This window comes from Lacerta agilis, chromosome 17 (assembly GCF_009819535.1).
Source record: "Lacerta agilis isolate rLacAgi1 chromosome 17, rLacAgi1.pri, whole genome shotgun sequence".
Taxonomy (NCBI): domain Eukaryota; kingdom Metazoa; phylum Chordata; class Lepidosauria; order Squamata; family Lacertidae; genus Lacerta; species Lacerta agilis.
This window is the reverse complement of record NC_046328.1, coordinates 17,184,679-17,201,908: the sequence shown is the minus strand read 5'-3', so window position 1 is coordinate 17,201,908 and position 17,230 is coordinate 17,184,679. Positions and strand designations below refer to the sequence as shown.

General features: G+C 47.1%; 1 protein-coding gene across 1 annotated transcript; it reads right to left on the bottom strand.

Moving 5' to 3' along the window:
- Nucleotides 1–1,031: 1,031 nt before the first annotated feature.
- Nucleotides 1,032–13,393, bottom strand: LOC117039247 (zona pellucida sperm-binding protein 3-like). Its single transcript, XM_033136337.1, has 10 exons — nt 13,243–13,393; nt 11,843–12,039; nt 10,756–10,871; nt 9,548–9,645; nt 8,174–8,354; nt 6,436–6,544; nt 4,824–4,915; nt 3,156–3,250; nt 2,910–3,049; nt 1,032–1,275 (listed from the first exon to the last, which is right to left on the bottom strand). Exons 1-10 carry the CDS (start codon nt 13,316–13,318, stop codon nt 1,258–1,260), a joined length of 1,122 nt encoding a protein of 373 aa, XP_032992228.1. The 5' UTR covers nt 13,319–13,393; the 3' UTR covers nt 1,032–1,257.
- Between the last annotated feature and the right edge of the window lie 3,837 nt (nt 13,394–17,230).

The window sequence follows — 17,230 nt, the reverse complement described above, 5'->3', positions numbered from 1 at the left end:
GATTGGGATAATGATAATGAAGAAATAAATACCTTGTCTCTAATGCACATGTGCGAATGTTTATTGCCGCATGCATGAATCTCAGGCTTATGTATAGGAACCAACCTCTAGGGGCCAAGGGGGTCTTTGGGGCCCCTGATAAAATATTTGAGGGGGCTGGCCCCCAAAAGTCAATGGGCATTGCCATTCCAATGGTGTGTATGCATCATGTCATGTGATCAATTATGCAAGGCGTGGCTTACTTGGCTCCCCCCAATATTTTATTCAAGTTGGCACCCCTGGATTCATGTGCTTCTCCATGGAGACAGAGGTGATCCAGGTAGTGATGAGAACCCCCCCCCCCAATTTTTTTGCCATTTTCAGAGGATCCGTTTTATCAAATCCAACAAATATATGTAATTAGGGAAAGGGAACTAATTAAAGGGTCCAATGACCTGGTCTCTTCTGCATAACTCTGTAAATCCCCACATTTCTGCCCCTTGGTTTCACAATTCCTCCCCCCATATTAACCCTTAACTCCCCTTTGCTTCTGACTTCTCAGTCATACTGAATTCTGTTTAGCCGCTCAGGTGCTGATGAGAGCCTTGGAAAACTCAAGAGTTGAAACAAAATCGAAAATTCTTTCTAGTAGCACCTTAGAGACCAACTGAGTTCGTTCCTGGTATGAGCTTTTGTGTGCATGCACACTTCTTCAGATGCACACGAAAGCTCATACCAGGAACAAACTCAGTTGGTCTCTAAGGTGCTACTAGAAAGAATTTTCGATTTTGTTTTGACTATGGCAGACCAACACGGCTACCCACCTGTATCAAGAGTTGAAAGAGGAAGAACAGCTGGATGAGGCCCAATATATGGCAAGCCTAGTGTTGACCCAAAAGAGAAAGAACCAATGCTTCCCACTCTTAAATCACCATCTCTAGATCTTCTGGATTAGATAAGGGCTCTAAAACCAGCATAGGCTCATTACCTCCATATTAACAAGTTTTTCTTTCTTTTTTAAAAAAAGCGCTGGGTACATTAAGACACCACCGTCCTGTGTAACTAAGCAGGGTTCATTTTTTAATCAAGCATATTCTACACTGGCATTAATGCTGCCACAGTTGTGCTCAGCATTCAACAGCGCCCGAGTCATCAGGTCCCCGACCTCCCTGCGGTGTAGGCAGAGTCTCTTCTGATAACCGTTGTAGAAGCAGAAGCCCAGAGACAGGACAGCCAGCACAGCCAGCTCCAGGAGAAGGGCGCCCACAGCAGGCGGCATTACATTTTGTTTCCCACCTGCGGAGAGAGGGAGAGAGAGAGAGAACGAACTTGGGACTCTGCACAGTCAGAGCATTGGTCCATCTAGCTCAGCACTTCCACCGACCGGCAGCAATGCTCCAGGGGTTTCAGAGAGGGCCTTTTTTATTTCCGCAATCTTACCTAGAGATGCCAGGATTGAACCATTTGCAAGAAAGGCAGATGCTCCGCCACCGAGTTACAGCCCTTAGCATCACTGTCATGCTTTCAGCTGTTTCAAAACACCCAATTTATCTAGTGGTACCCTGTTTCTCCTAAAATAAGACATAGCCATAAAATAAGCCATAGCAGGATTTCTATGCATTTGCGAAATATAAGCCGTTCCCCAAAAAATAAGCCATACCCCGAAAATAAGCCATAGTGACGTGGTACCTCCCATTAAAACAGCCTGGAGAGGCGTGGCTATGCAGCGTACCGATGCGACACGGTTAAAATAAGACATCCCCTGAAAATAAGCCATACTGTGTTTTGTTGAGCGAAAAAAATATATAAGACGGTGTCTATTTTAGGAGAAACACGGTAAATGGCTGCCAGTTCACTTCTGGGCCCAATTCAATTAACCTTCAGGTAAACTGTTCCCAAGCCACTGAGAGCTCTACACACTGTTTTAAGAATTTTAAGGTCTCAAATATAGAATAAATTTTGATAAATGCACACATAACTAAATATATGAACCATGTGTCTGAAATAGTATGGGAGAGCAATCCTGAAGCCATTTTGACTCTCCCAATGACCTCAAATATTCCTCCGCAGTAAGGGAGGCCAATGGGGAAATCCTTCCCATTGACCTTTTGCTTACAAATACTGTCTTAAGGGCGTATTTGTGTATGAATAGGGTGAGCCTGTGACCTGGATTCAGGAGCTAAAGTATTAACCATCACAAAAGAGTGGCCAGACTGCCCAGGTAATGCAATCAGCGACCATGATCAGGTATCCTGGCAAACAGGATTTCTGCTATAGACCGTCTCCTTCTGTGATGTATGTATGACGTTTTAGGGGGGGTGGTCTTGGACTACAGGGTGGGCAATTTCAAAAGTCTATATAAGGGCTTGTGCACCATTGTTCAGGGTTCTCCTCCCTCCTGCGTGTGGTGAGTGGGGACCCTGTTGCAACAGTTCTTTGAATAAAGAGCAGACTTACTAGCCGCTTTGCTTCTCAATATTCTCTGGTTGGCCTCTGTTATTTTCTCCTGCCGATAGGGAACCCACTTGAGGACTCTATACGGGCTCCAGAATACCCCATAAAGGAAAGGCAGCAGTTTTTCTTATAACACAAATGCACACAAACAGAAAATAAAAAATGAAAAAATCCCTCCAGTAGCACCTTAGAGACCAACTAGGTTTGTTCTCTGTATCTGTATCTGTATCTGAAGAAGTGTGCATGCACACAAAAGCTCATACCAAGAACAAACTTAGTTGGTCTCTAAGGTGCTACTGGAAGGATTTTTTTATTTTTTATTTTGTTTTGACTATGGCAGACCAACATGGCTACCTACCTGTAACTGGTACACAAACAGAGAGAGAGATGGGGGGGGGAGGGAGGGAGGGAGGGAGAGAGAGAGAGAGATAAGACCACCTTGGTTTTGGCCTAGTGCATATCATTTGATGACTTACCTTACCTTTGCGACTCCTCCTGACAGCAAGAGAGCCATTTGCATCCAGCTCGCCGTGGTCTCCGTTTTGAGCCAGTTTCTGAATTGTGAAATGAGTCACCACCACATCTGATTGCTGTGGACGGGCTTCCACAGACAGACCTGAAGAGACGCAATGGGTGCAGATTTTGGTACGACCAGTTCAATCGCTGCCCTATCCATTTCCAGGGATGCATTAAACAAACAATTTTAAAAGGTGTAGAGATACCTTCCACATCTCTCTGGTGGCGAGACCCAGTCGCTCCACATGTCGAGTCACAGCAGCTGCACACAGAACTGGATGGATCATCTAGGAGCTCCCAACTGCGGAGAGAAGAAAAGCCGTCAACTTTTGAATTCAAGGGCTCATTGACACTTGCTTTTGTGCCCCATTTCTAGGCACAGCTGCGGGATTTCCAGGTCTGTGACTAAGCAGGTTCTTTTTATTTCACAACTTTCATCCGGGAAAACCTGCATTTTACTGCTGAATTGATGTAGCTGGCAGCTGGGTTTTCTGCTGCTTGCCGTTTGCTCCAATTCAGCAGGAAAAAAATGTGGGTTTTCCCAGAGAAAGCAATGGGATACAAAATGAAGAAGGGGGGGGGGAGGACCTGGAAAGTCCAGACCTGTGCCTAGAAAACATGGAGCAATGGAAAGTGTGGTTGAGCCCCAAGTTGCAGGCTTGCAAAAGTCACAGACCTCACAGTATCCACACACATGCTGGGTTTATTCTTTCACCGGATATTAGGATGAAAGGAAACTGATTTAGACTTGCTTACAGGCTCCGACTGCAAGCCTCATGCCTCTGGGAACTTCCTTCTGATGCAGTGTCTGCTTACATCAGGGGTTGGGGAACCCCAGGCCTCTTCCTGCCCCAGAGGCCATTCCTGACCCTGGCCCTGATCCACACCCTCTTAAAGGGGCTGGACCCAACCGGAATGTGTCCTTGGAACTGTGCTCCTGCCTCTTGCTTGCCTGGGATGGAGAGGGGTATCTGTGTGCAGAAACCTCTTTTGAATGGCTTGGAATGACAGCCTCCACTCCAAAAAGGAGTTGCTCCACCCACTTTTGCCTCTGGCCCCACCCACCACTTGCATCTCCCCCCCCCTCCTGCACCCCTCAGAAGGCTGCATATGAAGGAATGAGGTCACTGGTCTGAATAAGGTCCCCCTGCCACTGGCTTATAGGGGATGATCTCCCAGCGATGTACCAAATCGGGTTTCCACAGCAACTGCAGATTTTGCATTGAACCCTCCTTCCCTAGTACAGCAGGGCCTGATGAAGAGACCACTCTGCTCTAGAAACATGCTCTATGCCGGCTTGTTATTTCGGAGCAACTCATAGACGCCCATTGAACATTTTTAAAATCTGAAATTGAAATTGAGGGCCTGCCTATTGAGTGTTTGTGTTGCGCGCACAAACACACACAGTCCAACATCCCTGGAACAACATACCCTCCAACATTTTTCCGATGAAAATAGGGACATCCCATTCCATAATGATAATTTTACTATTTATACCCCACACATCTTACTGGGTTGGCCCAGCCGGTCTGGTAAGCTTCCAACATATATAAAAACATCATAAAACATTAAGGAAACTTTCCTATACAGGATTGCCTTCAGACAGCTCAGGAGGCAGATAACTCCATACCCTCCAGCATTTCTCCAATGAATATAGGGGCAGCCTAAGGAAAAGCGGGACATTACGGGATCAAATCAGGAACCGGGACGGCTTCTCTAAATCAGGGACATCCCTGGTAAATAGGGACACTTGGAGGGTCTGGAACGAGCCTCTCAGTATTGGCCTCACTCATCACCCACTAGCCAAAAGACTCACCACTCACAGATCCCTTCGGCAAAAACCTCTAACGAACAACCACCCCCACAATCCTTACTTGTCAGTATCTCTGTGAAACGAGCAGGCCTTCCTCATGTGGTCGGCGGGCACAGCTGGGTCCCAGACTAAAACTCGGCAGTGAAGGTAAACCTGCAAGAGGAATGGATTTTGCTCCTGATGCTATTGGGACGGTCATACACGATCATGCTTAATTATTATTATTTGTTGCTGCAGAGGAGGGCAACCAAGATGCTCAAGGGTCTGGAAATCAAGCCTTATGAGGAACAGTTGAAGGAGCTGGGTGTGTTTAGCCTCGAAAATAGGAAACAGAGGAGATAGGATAGCCATCTTCAAATGCCTAAAGGGCTCTCACATGGAAGATGGAGCAAGCTTATTTTCTCCTGCTCTGGAGGGTAGGACTGGAACCAATGGCTTCAAGTTACAAGAAAGGAGATTCCGACTAAACATCAGGAAGAACTTTCTGGCAGCAAGAGGTGTTTGACAGGGTAACAGTCTCCATCGGGAAGTTGTGGACTCTCCTTCCTTGGAGGTTTTAAAGCAGAGGTTGGATGGCCATCCGTCCTGGATGCTTTAGTTTAGTTGATATTCCTGCATTTCAAGGGGTTGGACTAGAGGACCCTTGGGGTCCCAACAGAACACTAAAAACAGAATGAAACTTCAAACATTAAAATCTTCCCTAAGCAGGGCTGCCTTCAGATGACTTCTAAAAGTCAGATAGTTGTTTATTTCCTTGACATCTGATGGGAGGGCATTCCACAGGGTGGGCACCACTACCAAGAAGGCCCTCTGCCTGGTTCCCTGTAACCTCACTTTTTGCAGTGAGGGAACCGCCAGAAGGCCCTCGGCGCTGGACGGGTTGAACGGTGGGGGTGGAGTCACTCCTTCAGGTACAGTAGTACCTCTGGTTACGAACTTAATTCGTTCCGGAGGTCCGTTCTTAACCTGAGGTACCACTTTAGCTAATGGGGCCTCCCACGGCCCCTGCCACAGTATTTCTGTTCTCATCCTGAGGTGAAGTTCTTAACCCAAGGTACTACTTCCGGGTTACCTGAGTCTGTAACCCAAAGTGTTTAACCCGAGGTGTTCGTAACCCGAGGTACCACTGTATACTGGGCCGAGGCAGTTTAGGGCTTTAAAGGTCAGCACCAACACTTTGAATTGTGCTCAGAAACGTACTGGGAGCCAGTGTAGGTCTTTCAGGACCGGTATAATATGGTGTCCAAATCCCTTCAAACCAGTGCCAAAGTTTTGCAATAGTTTTGCAGCATTTTGCAGTGAAAGCCCCATGTTTTGCAGTGCCCCACAAACTCTGTAACTGCTACTCAAACCTAGCTATCAACATCTCCAAATAAGAGCTGGGAACGCCAGATGCTGGAAACCCTGCAGAGCCACTGCCAGTCAGCTTAATGGGCCAACGGTGTGACTCAGAATAAGGTGGCTTCCCGTGCGCGATGCAAAAGTACAGAATGTAGCACTGGGAGCAGAATTCCGCTTCCATTCAAACAGCTTTCTAGCCCTGAGGCTACACAAAGCATGGATTAATGAGTCAACAACTGCCTGCTGAAGAGAAGATGAGAGATATCACCGCAAAATTGAAAGTTATTTCAGGAAATACTGGCGCAAGGCCTATTAAGAGTTCAGTTACTTACATCAGTGTCTATCTCAACGAATTCAAAGGCCTGCAGAGAAAGATGGAGCACTTCCGGAGTCTGTCTAGGGAGGAACCGGGAATTTGCAACCCTGCTGTCAACAAGGCACCTGCCCAAACCCCAACAAGAAATATATATATGTTTTAAAAAGTATATCTCATTCAGAGGACAAAATGCATCCAAAGATTTTAAGCAGATGCCACACAATTGTCTCCAGATGTGACTGGTAGCTTTAAACAAAAAATAACCTGGCACCTAAGTTTATTACGGATTGATGGCAATAATATCCCATCTTTTCTCCAGGGGTGGCAAGCAGAGCCCTCCCCCCACCACCTCCATGTCATTCTCACAACAACCCTGTGAGGTAGTTTAAGCTGAGATTGAGTGACTGGCCCAAGATCACCTGCTTCATGACCAAGTGGGGATTTGAACCTGGCTGCTGCAGAAAACAGGACTCTCTTCTGACTCCCTTACGTTCTCCTGTAGCTCAGTGGTAGAAAGTCTGCATTGAATGCAGAAGGTCCCAGGTTCAATCCTTGGTACCTGCATATCAGGTGGATTCCTATTTAATTAAGCTCTGGTGTTTTTTAGAACCTTAAGGATAGCTCAGTTGGTTAGAGTGTGGTGCTGATAACGCCAAGGTTGCAGGTTCGATCCTCCTAAGGGAAAGCTGCATATTCCAGCATCGCAGGGGGTTGGACTTAGATGATCCTCAGGGTCCCTTCCAACTCTATGGTTCTATGGCTAGAACCTTTATTTCCAGGGCAAGGGCTGTAACTCATTGGTAGACAACTCTGAGCTACAGGAGTCAGTGAACGGCTGTAGCTCAGTGGTAGAGCATCTGCCTTGCATGTAAAAGGTCCCCACTGGCATCTCCACTCCAGGTAGGGCTGGCTTGTCCTTTGCACCTGAAACCCTGGAGAGCTGCTGCCAATCAGAGTTGGCAATACTGAGCTAGATGCATTGATGAGTCTGACTTTGTGCAAGGCACACTCCTATGAGACGGCCCATGCCAGGTTGCCAGGTCTATGAGCCACCTTTTAAAAGTCCGCAGCATACTCCAGACCGTGGCAATAAATTGCAATTTTAATTTTCTAGCCCACCTTTCTTCCATCATGTAACCCAGGATGGCGTACAAATGGTTCCCCAGGTGGTCTCCCATCCCGACACTAATCAGAAAGACCCAGGCTGGCTTAGCTTCAATAATGTGGGGGGGCCTCCTGTGCCTTCAAGGCCATATGCTGGGACCATGGCATTCTGCCTGTTTTGACTATGGGCGGAGCCACACTCCGCGCTCATCCAAAGCGCCCTGGGAACTGCAGTTTCCCCCATCCTAGAGCTACAACCCCCAGCATCCTTAAACTACAGTTCTCAGGATTCTCTGGGAGAAGGAATATGCTTTGAAACACATGTTGAGTGTGCTTTAAATGAATGGCATGGATCTGCCCTGGAGCTGCAGTCATCATTGACCATGCATGCTGCCTGGGACTGATGGGAGTTGTAGTTCAAAACATCTGGAGAACACCAGGTTAGTGAAGGCTGCCTTGGCTGGTGTTTTGGACTTCACGTTCCAGAACATCTGACGTACTTAACAGCATCTTGTGCCGTTTTGTCCTACAAAACCTGGAATCTTGTTAAATCACAAACCTACCTATTGAACAGCTTGGTAAGGCTTGTCCCCCATACTGTTCCCCTTCCATCCACAGAATTCAACCCCCCCCCCCCAATGCAGACTCACCCATGGTTTGCAATGACGACATAACTCCGGGGCGATGTGCTCAGGTCTGGAGTTGTGGCAGCCACACACTCGTCTACAAAAACTTGCAAAGGCTGGTGGAAGGAACGCTGTACGGCAAACTGAATGTGGATCTGAGAGCCCAGGGGGAAGAAGCTGGAGGATGAGGGAGCGCTGAAGTCCTCTGCAAAGAGACGGAAGAGGCAGCACTTTTAGGAGCGATGAGGGGAAAGAGTTTCCTGCATTCTCTTGGGGGGGACCCTCCGAGGGTGGGCACATGCCAGCAGTGGGCAGAGCAAGGTGGAACAAAGGGCAAGATTCTTTCTACAGCTAGCTATTATTTCCCCAGATGCAACTCAGAGGGTGGCATTCAACTGCTCGTGAGCAGACCCATTGGAATTAACGGACATTATGAAGGCCCAATCTGCATGATCCATTTATAGCACTCTTATTACATGCTATTACATTGCATTTATATCCCGCCTTTTTCCCATCAAGGTGGCATGCATGGTTCTCCCCCCCCCCCACCTCATATCATCTGCTCAACAACCCTGCAAGGTAGGCTAGGCTGAGAGGCAGAGACTGGCCCAGGGTCACTGGTACTCTAACCGGACTCCAACATTACACCACAGCAACTCTCCACTTTAGAAGGCAATGGTTTCCTCCAGAGAATCCTGGGAGCTATACAGTGGTACCTCTGGTTAAGTACTTAATTCTTAACCTGAAACTGTTCTTAACCTGAAGCAGCACTTTAGCTAATGGGGCCTCCCGCTGCTGCTGCGCCACCAGAGCACAATTTCTGTTCTTATCCTGAAGCAAAGTTCTTAACCTGAAGCGTTATTTCTGGGTTAGCGGAGTATGTAACCTGAAGCGTATGTAACCTCAGGTACCACTGTAGTTTGTTAAAGGTGCCAAGCGTAATTTGGAGACTCCTGTTTCCCTCCCAGAGCGACAATTCTCAGGCTTGTTGAACAATCCTCTTCCCAGGGAACTCTTGGAAACTGTAGTTCGGGGAGGGGAATGAAGGTCCTTCCTAACAACTCTCAGCATGCTGAACTACAGTTCCCTGAACTCCCTGGGAGAAGCCATGACTGTTTAAAAGTGGTACGATACTGCTCTGAATGTATGTAATGCAGAGGGGGTCTAAGTTAGGTCCGTTAATTTCAGTGTGTCTGCTCCAAGTAAAATTTAACCAAATACCTCAAAATCTTATACTTCTCCATCCAGCAAACAGGCAGCATTATCACAGTTCGATCACACATGCCCCTGGAATTAGGAGGCTGCGCCTATCATTGGCTCAGGCTCCGCCTATCAATGCATCTAGCTCCGCCTACTGTGAGCATCCCCACCCCCGCCCTGCTGGATCCTGTTGCCTACCATTCATTAAAGTCCCGGTGAACATTAGCCCACTGGAAGCAGAGAGCTGGCCGGTGACCATTGTCACTTGTGGAGGAGGAGTCGTCAAGCGCCCTGCGCTGGAAGAGAAGAGAGTCAGTGTCTCCTTGCGGGTGTTACAGCGAGCCACCTCAATGTGGACTAGGGGAGTGAAGCGACGAGATGTGCTGTGCATTCAACCACTTCGAAGTTCCAAGTCGCAGTGCAACTGGGCTTATTTTCATTAGGTCGGAGAGAGCACGGGAGCCTTACAATTCACTTGCATATTTTAATTAAAGCAAATTAAACATTAGGAAAAACTTTCTGAGGTTAAGAACTGTTCAAACAGTGGACCGGAACTACTCTCTTTCATTGGAGGTTTTTAAAACAGAGGCAGGATAGCCTTCTGTCAGGGATTCCTTAGCTGCAATTCCTGCATTGCAGGGGACCCTTACAACTCTATCATTCTGCAAAATCTTCCAAACATGCCCTAAGTCACCCTTCCCTGACCTGGCGCCCTCCAATCCCAGCTAACTGTGTATAAGATAGCAGCCTCAAGTCACTGAGGGCCAGCTCCAAGGGCCTTCTGGCAGCTCCCTCCCTGCGAGAAGCGAGGTTACAAGGAACCAGGCAGTGGGCCTTCTTGGTGGTGGCACCCGCCCTGTGAAACACTCTCCCATCAGGAGATAAACAACTATATGACATTTAGACGACATCTGAAGGCAGCCTGTTTAGGGAAGTTTTAAATGACTGATGTTTTAATTTATTTTTAATCTTTTGTTGGAAGCTCCCCAGAGTGGCTTCGGAAACCCAGCCAGATGGGCAGGGTAGAAATAATAATAATAATAATAATAATAATAATAATAATAATAATAATAATAATAATAAATTTGTCCCCCCTCCTGCTCCAAGGAAGTAACCCACATGCTTTTAAGAACTACTATATGAGCATTTATTTTTTTAGATCTATTTGCTGCGTTTCACCAATGGGAAGCTTTCCTGGTGGCTTTTGCAGTAATCAGACTGTATATCCTTAGCAGATTTCTGCTGCAAATGGAAAAAATAATAATTATAGGAACATTCCTCACGCAGCTGAACTCTTAACAGAGATGTGTTTAGATTCACAACTTCAGCTCCACTTCTGAATGCTGCTAACATCCATCCTCTTCGCCCCAAAAGGCCTTTCCCATGTCCACACATGCAGTGCTTACTCATAATCAGTACAGTTAATCCTCTCCATGAAAGGGCTCCTGCTGTAGAGATCGGACCGGGTGGATGGCGGCCTGTAGACCAGGCTACTAGAATACTCTACCATTGTGCCACAGATCTGCAAGAATAAAAAACTGAGATGTTATATAAAATAATAATAATAATAATAATAATAATAATAATAATAATAATAATAATAATAATAATAATATTTTATTATTTATACCCTGCCCATCTGGCTGGGTTTCCCCAGCCACTCTGGGCGGCTTCCAACAGAACATTAAAATGCAATAATCTATTAAACATTAAAAGCCTCCCTAAACAGGGCTGCCTTCAGATGTCTTCTAAAGGTCTGGTAGTTGTTTTTTTCTTTGACATCTGGTGGGAGGGCATTCCACAGGGCGGGTGCCACTACGGAGAAGGCCCCCTGCCTGGTTCCCTGTAACTTGGCTTCTTGTAGTGAGGGAACCACCAGAAGGCCCTCGGCACTGGACCTCAGTATCCGGGCAGAATGATAGGGGTGGAGACGCTCCTTCAGGTATACTGGACCGAAGCCAGCATCATTGCTTTAAGCAACCGTGGCTTCCCCTTAAAATTCTGGGAGCTGTAGTTCATGAAGGGTGCCAAGAGTTGCTAGGAGACCCCCACCTCCCCCAAAATTCCCTTCTCAGAGCTACAATAGCTAGAATGGCTTAACGCTCAACCTCTCTTCCCAGGGAACTCTGGGAATGGTAGTTCTGCAAGGGAAAATAGGGGGGGTCTTTTCACAACTTCCAGTACCCTTCATAAACTACAGCTCCCAAAATTCTTTAGGGGAAGCCATGACTATTTGAAGTGGAAATGTGATGCTTAATTGTATGGTGTGAAAGCGAAGTCAGTTGTCCAAATTTCTGACTTTGCATCTGGACATATAAATTTATTAAAACTCATTCTGACATTGGCGCCACCTACTGTTGTGCTCCTTACCTACCGCCCTATGAGCAACTTTCTTCAGCCTCCTCCTCAGCGACCGGCACCTCAACCCACCCAGTTCAGCTTTAGCAAGTCACCACAGCAGCCTACAAAATCCTGGCCCCTCAGAACACTCACCAGCCGTGCAAAGCCACATTCCTTCAAGTGGTACTGGAAGTGGAAGAAGCCCTGCCGGTTGTCCTCAAAGGAAGGGGGGCAGCGGCCGAGGTGCAGATATTGTGGTTCCAGCCTGAGACCTGTCCCCCAAGGGTCCATCTTGAGCACTAGATGGATGCTGGTCCTGTTGCATTCATAGGGCATGGAAGTTGCAGGTACTGCAGTGGAAGGGAGAAGAGTCAGAGCCGACAGATACCTAAAAGGCTTGTAATCATGGGCAGATTGTAGGAAGGAGCTGGGCCTCTAAGCCACTACTCTTAACCACAGTTTCCTGTTGCATCACAGTGCTAACCACAGTGAAGGCTGATGAGATTCCTCATTCTAACTGCTGGAAACAGCTCCAGACCCTGGTTTCAAGCCTTGAACCTTTTTCAGAACGAGGGCCACATTCCCTTGTAGATACCCTTCTGGGGGCCACATGCCAGTGGTGGGCAAGTGTGGAGGCAAAAGTGAGTGAGCCAATTGATGCGGATGTTACCTTGGTGCAGTAATTTAACTTCTACACACACTTGCATACCCCCTCTCTACCCTCCATCCGGGCAAGCAAGGGGCATTACTGATTTTCAAGACACATTCCATCCAGGCAATAACCACTCAAGGAGGGTACAATGCAGAGCCAGTGAAGGGGTGTGGGCTGGTGAGAGTTCCAAGAGCCAGATAGAGAGGCTTGGAGAGCCAGATTTGGCCCCCGAGTCTAAGGTTCCTCTCATCTGGTTAAGGCTGGCAGGAGAAATTTGAGCCAGAGAATAAATAAAGCACACAGTCCCACAGGGCTCCTTATTTTGTAATGTGTGGGCCCCCCCATGTCGATGTTGCTTTTTAAATATTGGTTTATAGATTTTAGGTAAGCTGCCCTGTGTACTTTTGTAGATAAGGTATAAATTCAATAATGATATTTTGAAAAGCAGGAACAAAACAGATTTAAATGCAGGGGTTGGAGAGGGGCAGTTCTGGGTTCAAGTGCTTGCTCAGCCCACATTGGTCACTGGAGAGCCTCAGCCCTATTGTTTTCAACATAAGCCTCCCTCAGAGGCTTCTAGAGGGCAGAGAGTAGGAATAGATACTCATGGTCACCCCCTCAAGCCTCCAAACCCACAGCAAAGGAGATGCAAGCCCAGCTAGTTCATCTCAAACAACATGGAGTCAACTTTGGAAGATGCATTATGCCAAGTCAGACCACTGGTCTGTTTCGGTGCCTCCTGCACTGACAGGTGGAAACTCTCCAGGGTTTCAGGTAGACATCTCCCCACTGGGGATTGAACCAGGGACCTTGTGCATGCAAGGCCCTACCACTCAGCTGCAGCCCTTCCCAATGCAATGAGAGAAATGCAATTTGCAGGAGAAAAGATGATGCAACTTACCACTCTGAGCAGCAGCAGCAGCAGCAACCACCAAACTCCAGGCAAATACCACCAAGCTCTTCTTCTGCAACCGCATATTGACGCTCTCAGCTTCCAATGCAGAAAGAAGGTGGACACCAGCCCTTCAGCTTACTCTAAGGCACCTGTTTATACCCACTCCCACCTTCTGGGGGCGGCTTGAGCCACTTTCCCAGGGCACAGGTGCTGAGGATTCATTTTGATCAGCCTCCCTCTCCATGAGGAAGGAAGCAACCTTCCCCAGAGGTAATAGCTGAAGACACTGGTGATAAAAGGGCACCTGAGCTCTTCTGTTGGCTGAGCATTTGTGTGTGCAAAAGCTGGATGCCACCCATCCCCATCAAACGGTTAGTCTTAGTCTAAGTGCACATTACAGGCTTAAAACGCAGCTAACTTTTTCCAATTCAGATTTAAGTGGGTTTGGGGAGGAATGCATCAAAATGTAGCACATTTCATTAAAAAAAACAAACCAAACACATCGAGGATTGATGTGGATTGTGGTTAGTCGTGTAGGCATACAATTTCCCAAACCGGTGGAGGGAGCACATCAGATGTAAAATGTTGTTTCCCCCTCCACAATCACTTTTCTTATCGCAGACAGCCTGTTTTGGGTAGAGCAGATTTGTTCTGCTAGAAAAAAGCCCTGTTGAGTTTTATCACCATGTACCTGCTTTAATGGGGGTGGGCTGGGAACATGTATCTACCCAAAGGGGTGAGAGAGCTGGACTAGCAGTCCAGATGCAACCTGTTAAAGGGGAGTGTGACCCAATGGTTACAGCAATGGCGTTATCTATTTGATTTATTTATTATAAACTTCCTTATCCACTCTTCAGCATAAGGTCCTAATGTAATATATACAAATATATTACAAAAACAGATAAAACTGTTGCAATGACAAAAGCAAGTAAAACTGTTCCAACCTGGGCAATATACATTCAGCCCACACAGAGCTGTGTAGATTTGCCAGCTTTTTCAACCAGCCACTGTAACTGTGTCTTTAATAACAGCCTGATGTGCAGGTGTTAGCAGCTGATGGCACTTATCTCCGTGAGGGTCACCTAACAATATTCACAGCACAATAGCAGCATTAAAGGAACAGAAGCAACCTCATGCTCCCCCCCGCCTTGCCTAGGTCACCTAGCAATGGTGAAAGGCTGGTTTGAATTGCTGGGTGGTATAAAAAACACCCCCGTAAGATACCAGCTTGGAAAAAGCTTCACTCCCAGGTAGATTATTGCGTTCTCAAGGAAAACTGAGGGTTGTGTAGACGCCAGGGGCCCAGACCTGCGTAAAAGCCTTGCTCTTTAATTCTGCATGTGTGGTAAGTAGCAAGGAGCCTGCAGTTACTCTGTGAGGGGAGAAAGGCTCTCTACATATGCTCAGAGGTGGTTTTAATTCTCATTTCATACCAGAGCTGTCAACCTTTTTTTTGCGTTGGGAAACGGCCATAGCTGTCAGCTTTCCCTTTTTTTGCAATGGGAAACGCCGCTGGAATAAGGGAATTTCCGGCAATAAAAGGGAAAGTTGACAGCTATGTTTCATACTTAACTCCAAATGTATGCAAATCAAATACAGGACTTTATACAGATAAGGAGTTGTGGAGGATGACTCAGAGCCTGGTCGACACCTTTAATGTACCACTGAGTTCAGCAGACTTTGCCTCCTAATAAAGCCACCATTGTAAGTGTACTAACTTGACAGTAACTGACTAACTGTGCTTGGAACACAGCTGGCATGCATGCTTAGGACTGTCACCCGGACCTTTGTATATTTTACACGGGCTTCTGAATCTTAATGCACAGAACATCCTGTGCTTTAAATGTGTGTTGGATGATGTGTTTTAAATGTATGAATGGTGTAGATCCGCTCTCCCCATTGATCCACCCCGTTGGCCCAGCAGTCTCTGCTTATCCTCCTCTGCTGCTCAGAGCCAGCACTATACAATTTGGTGCCTGGGGTAGAAAATTCAAATGGACCTCCCCTAAGCAACTGGGGTTGCTTCTCAACACATTGAGCGTTCAGCCTGATTTACTTGCAAAAAGTTTGCAGCAAGATTATGTTGGCTAGTTATGAAACATTTGTTTTGATTTGTGCATGGGGAGGTTAGATGATGGTGCACCAAGCAAATATTGTCTTGCACTTTGCAGTGCATTTCCCCATTGCCTTCCTTATCATAACACATTCATTTTGAGGGGTGGGGAAAAGAGGCAGGTTGGTTGTGGAAGAGCGCCAATTCAACATCAGTTGTGCACCCTGAAATCGCCAGTATGTGATTGAATCCCACCCCAAAATGGCAACTGCCTGGAAGTGTCCTGATTCTCATGGGACACAGTTGTCCATTGGGAGGTTCTCCTGTGTTGATGTCACTAGATAGGCTCTGCTGAGCTCCAGAAACTGTGCTCTGCAATTCCTTCGCTAGCTGGCATCACATAGGCTGCCTCATACTGAGTCAGTTCATTGGTCCATCCTGCTCAGTATTGTCTACACTGACTGGCAGCAGCTCTCCAGGGTTTCAGACAGGGAGCCTCTCCCAGCCCAACCTGGAGGTGCTGCCTTTGGGGATTGAACCTGGGACCTTCTGCATGCAAGACAGATGCTCTACCGCTGAGCCATGGTCCTTCGCCACACCCACACCCCAACCCACTCCAGCTCACGCCACCACTACAAGTGGGGGGGAAAGAATCAAGAGTCTGAACAGCTCAAAGACCTTTGTATTATAAACAGCCTTACATTATAATTATTTTACAAAATTATAGCGATTCTTAAAATTTCTCATCTTTACAAGTGGAGAACATTAGACATGTATACTGAGTTAATGGTGTGTGTTTGTAGGTATATATACAGAAAGAGAGAGAGAGAGTGCTGTGATGGAACAGACAGGAGGTGATGCTCTTCTGAACTATTGTTATCAGTCACAGTAGGACCAGCAGTAGCCAACAGTGTGCCCTTGAGTTATTGGTCTACAACTCCCATCATCCCTAACCATTGCTGGCTGCAGGAGTTGATGGCAGCTGAAGTACAACAGCTTCTGGAGGGGCATCACATTGGCTGTCCCTGAAGTCATATATGGGGCAAAGGGGGAAGGGAAGCCCCAAAAGGATCTCCCTCGTGTAACCTTCTGAGTACACTCCCCACATTTTGGTTGCCTTTTAGCACCACCTAAGCAACTCCTTCGTGGTGGAGATACTCACTTGTGCACATTTAAAGCACATGACTTCTCCCAAAGAATTCTGGGAACTGGACATTGTTAAGGGTGCTGGGAACTGCGAAGGGTAATCTACAGCTCCCAGGATTCTTTGGGGGAATGCACATGCTTTAAATGTATGGTGTGCAGGCAGACCGCCTCTCCTTGGTTTGGTTTTGTTTGTTTTTTGCAGTGAGAAGCAGCAACTGGGAAGCCTCCTCCCTCCCACCATTCCTCTATTGCATTCTGATGGGAGCCCTCCCTGTAAGCACACTAGTCCTCATCAGATCCTGTTGCTTGTCAGGGCTGACACCTCCTCTTTGAGGAGAGAAACTCCAGGACCCTCCAACCAGTGAGGACATTAGCTCTGGCAGGGACGGCGGACGTTTGGAGGAAGACAACATGCGGCATTCTGCATCCTGTGGACCAAACCCACAGAGGTGTATGGAAAATGGCCCTGCTGGGTGATGATGACAAGGGTCACATCCACACATCATACATTGAAATCACATCGCTTTCTCAAAAGAATCCTGGAAGCAGTAGTTTGTTCAGGGTGCTGGGAATACTGGCTCCGTTATAGGTAAACTATGGTTCCCAGGATTCTTTAGGGGAAGCCGTGTAATTTCAATGTGTGGTGTGTACACAGCCGGAGTCCCAGGCCTCCATAATCACAGAAAGAGGTACATCGGCACAGATTGGGTTTGTCTCTAGGTAGTGTTCCGGGGGTGGAGAATTCAACCTGAGTTGATGAGGAGCACTCAGTCTGAAATGACTCAGCTCCTGAGG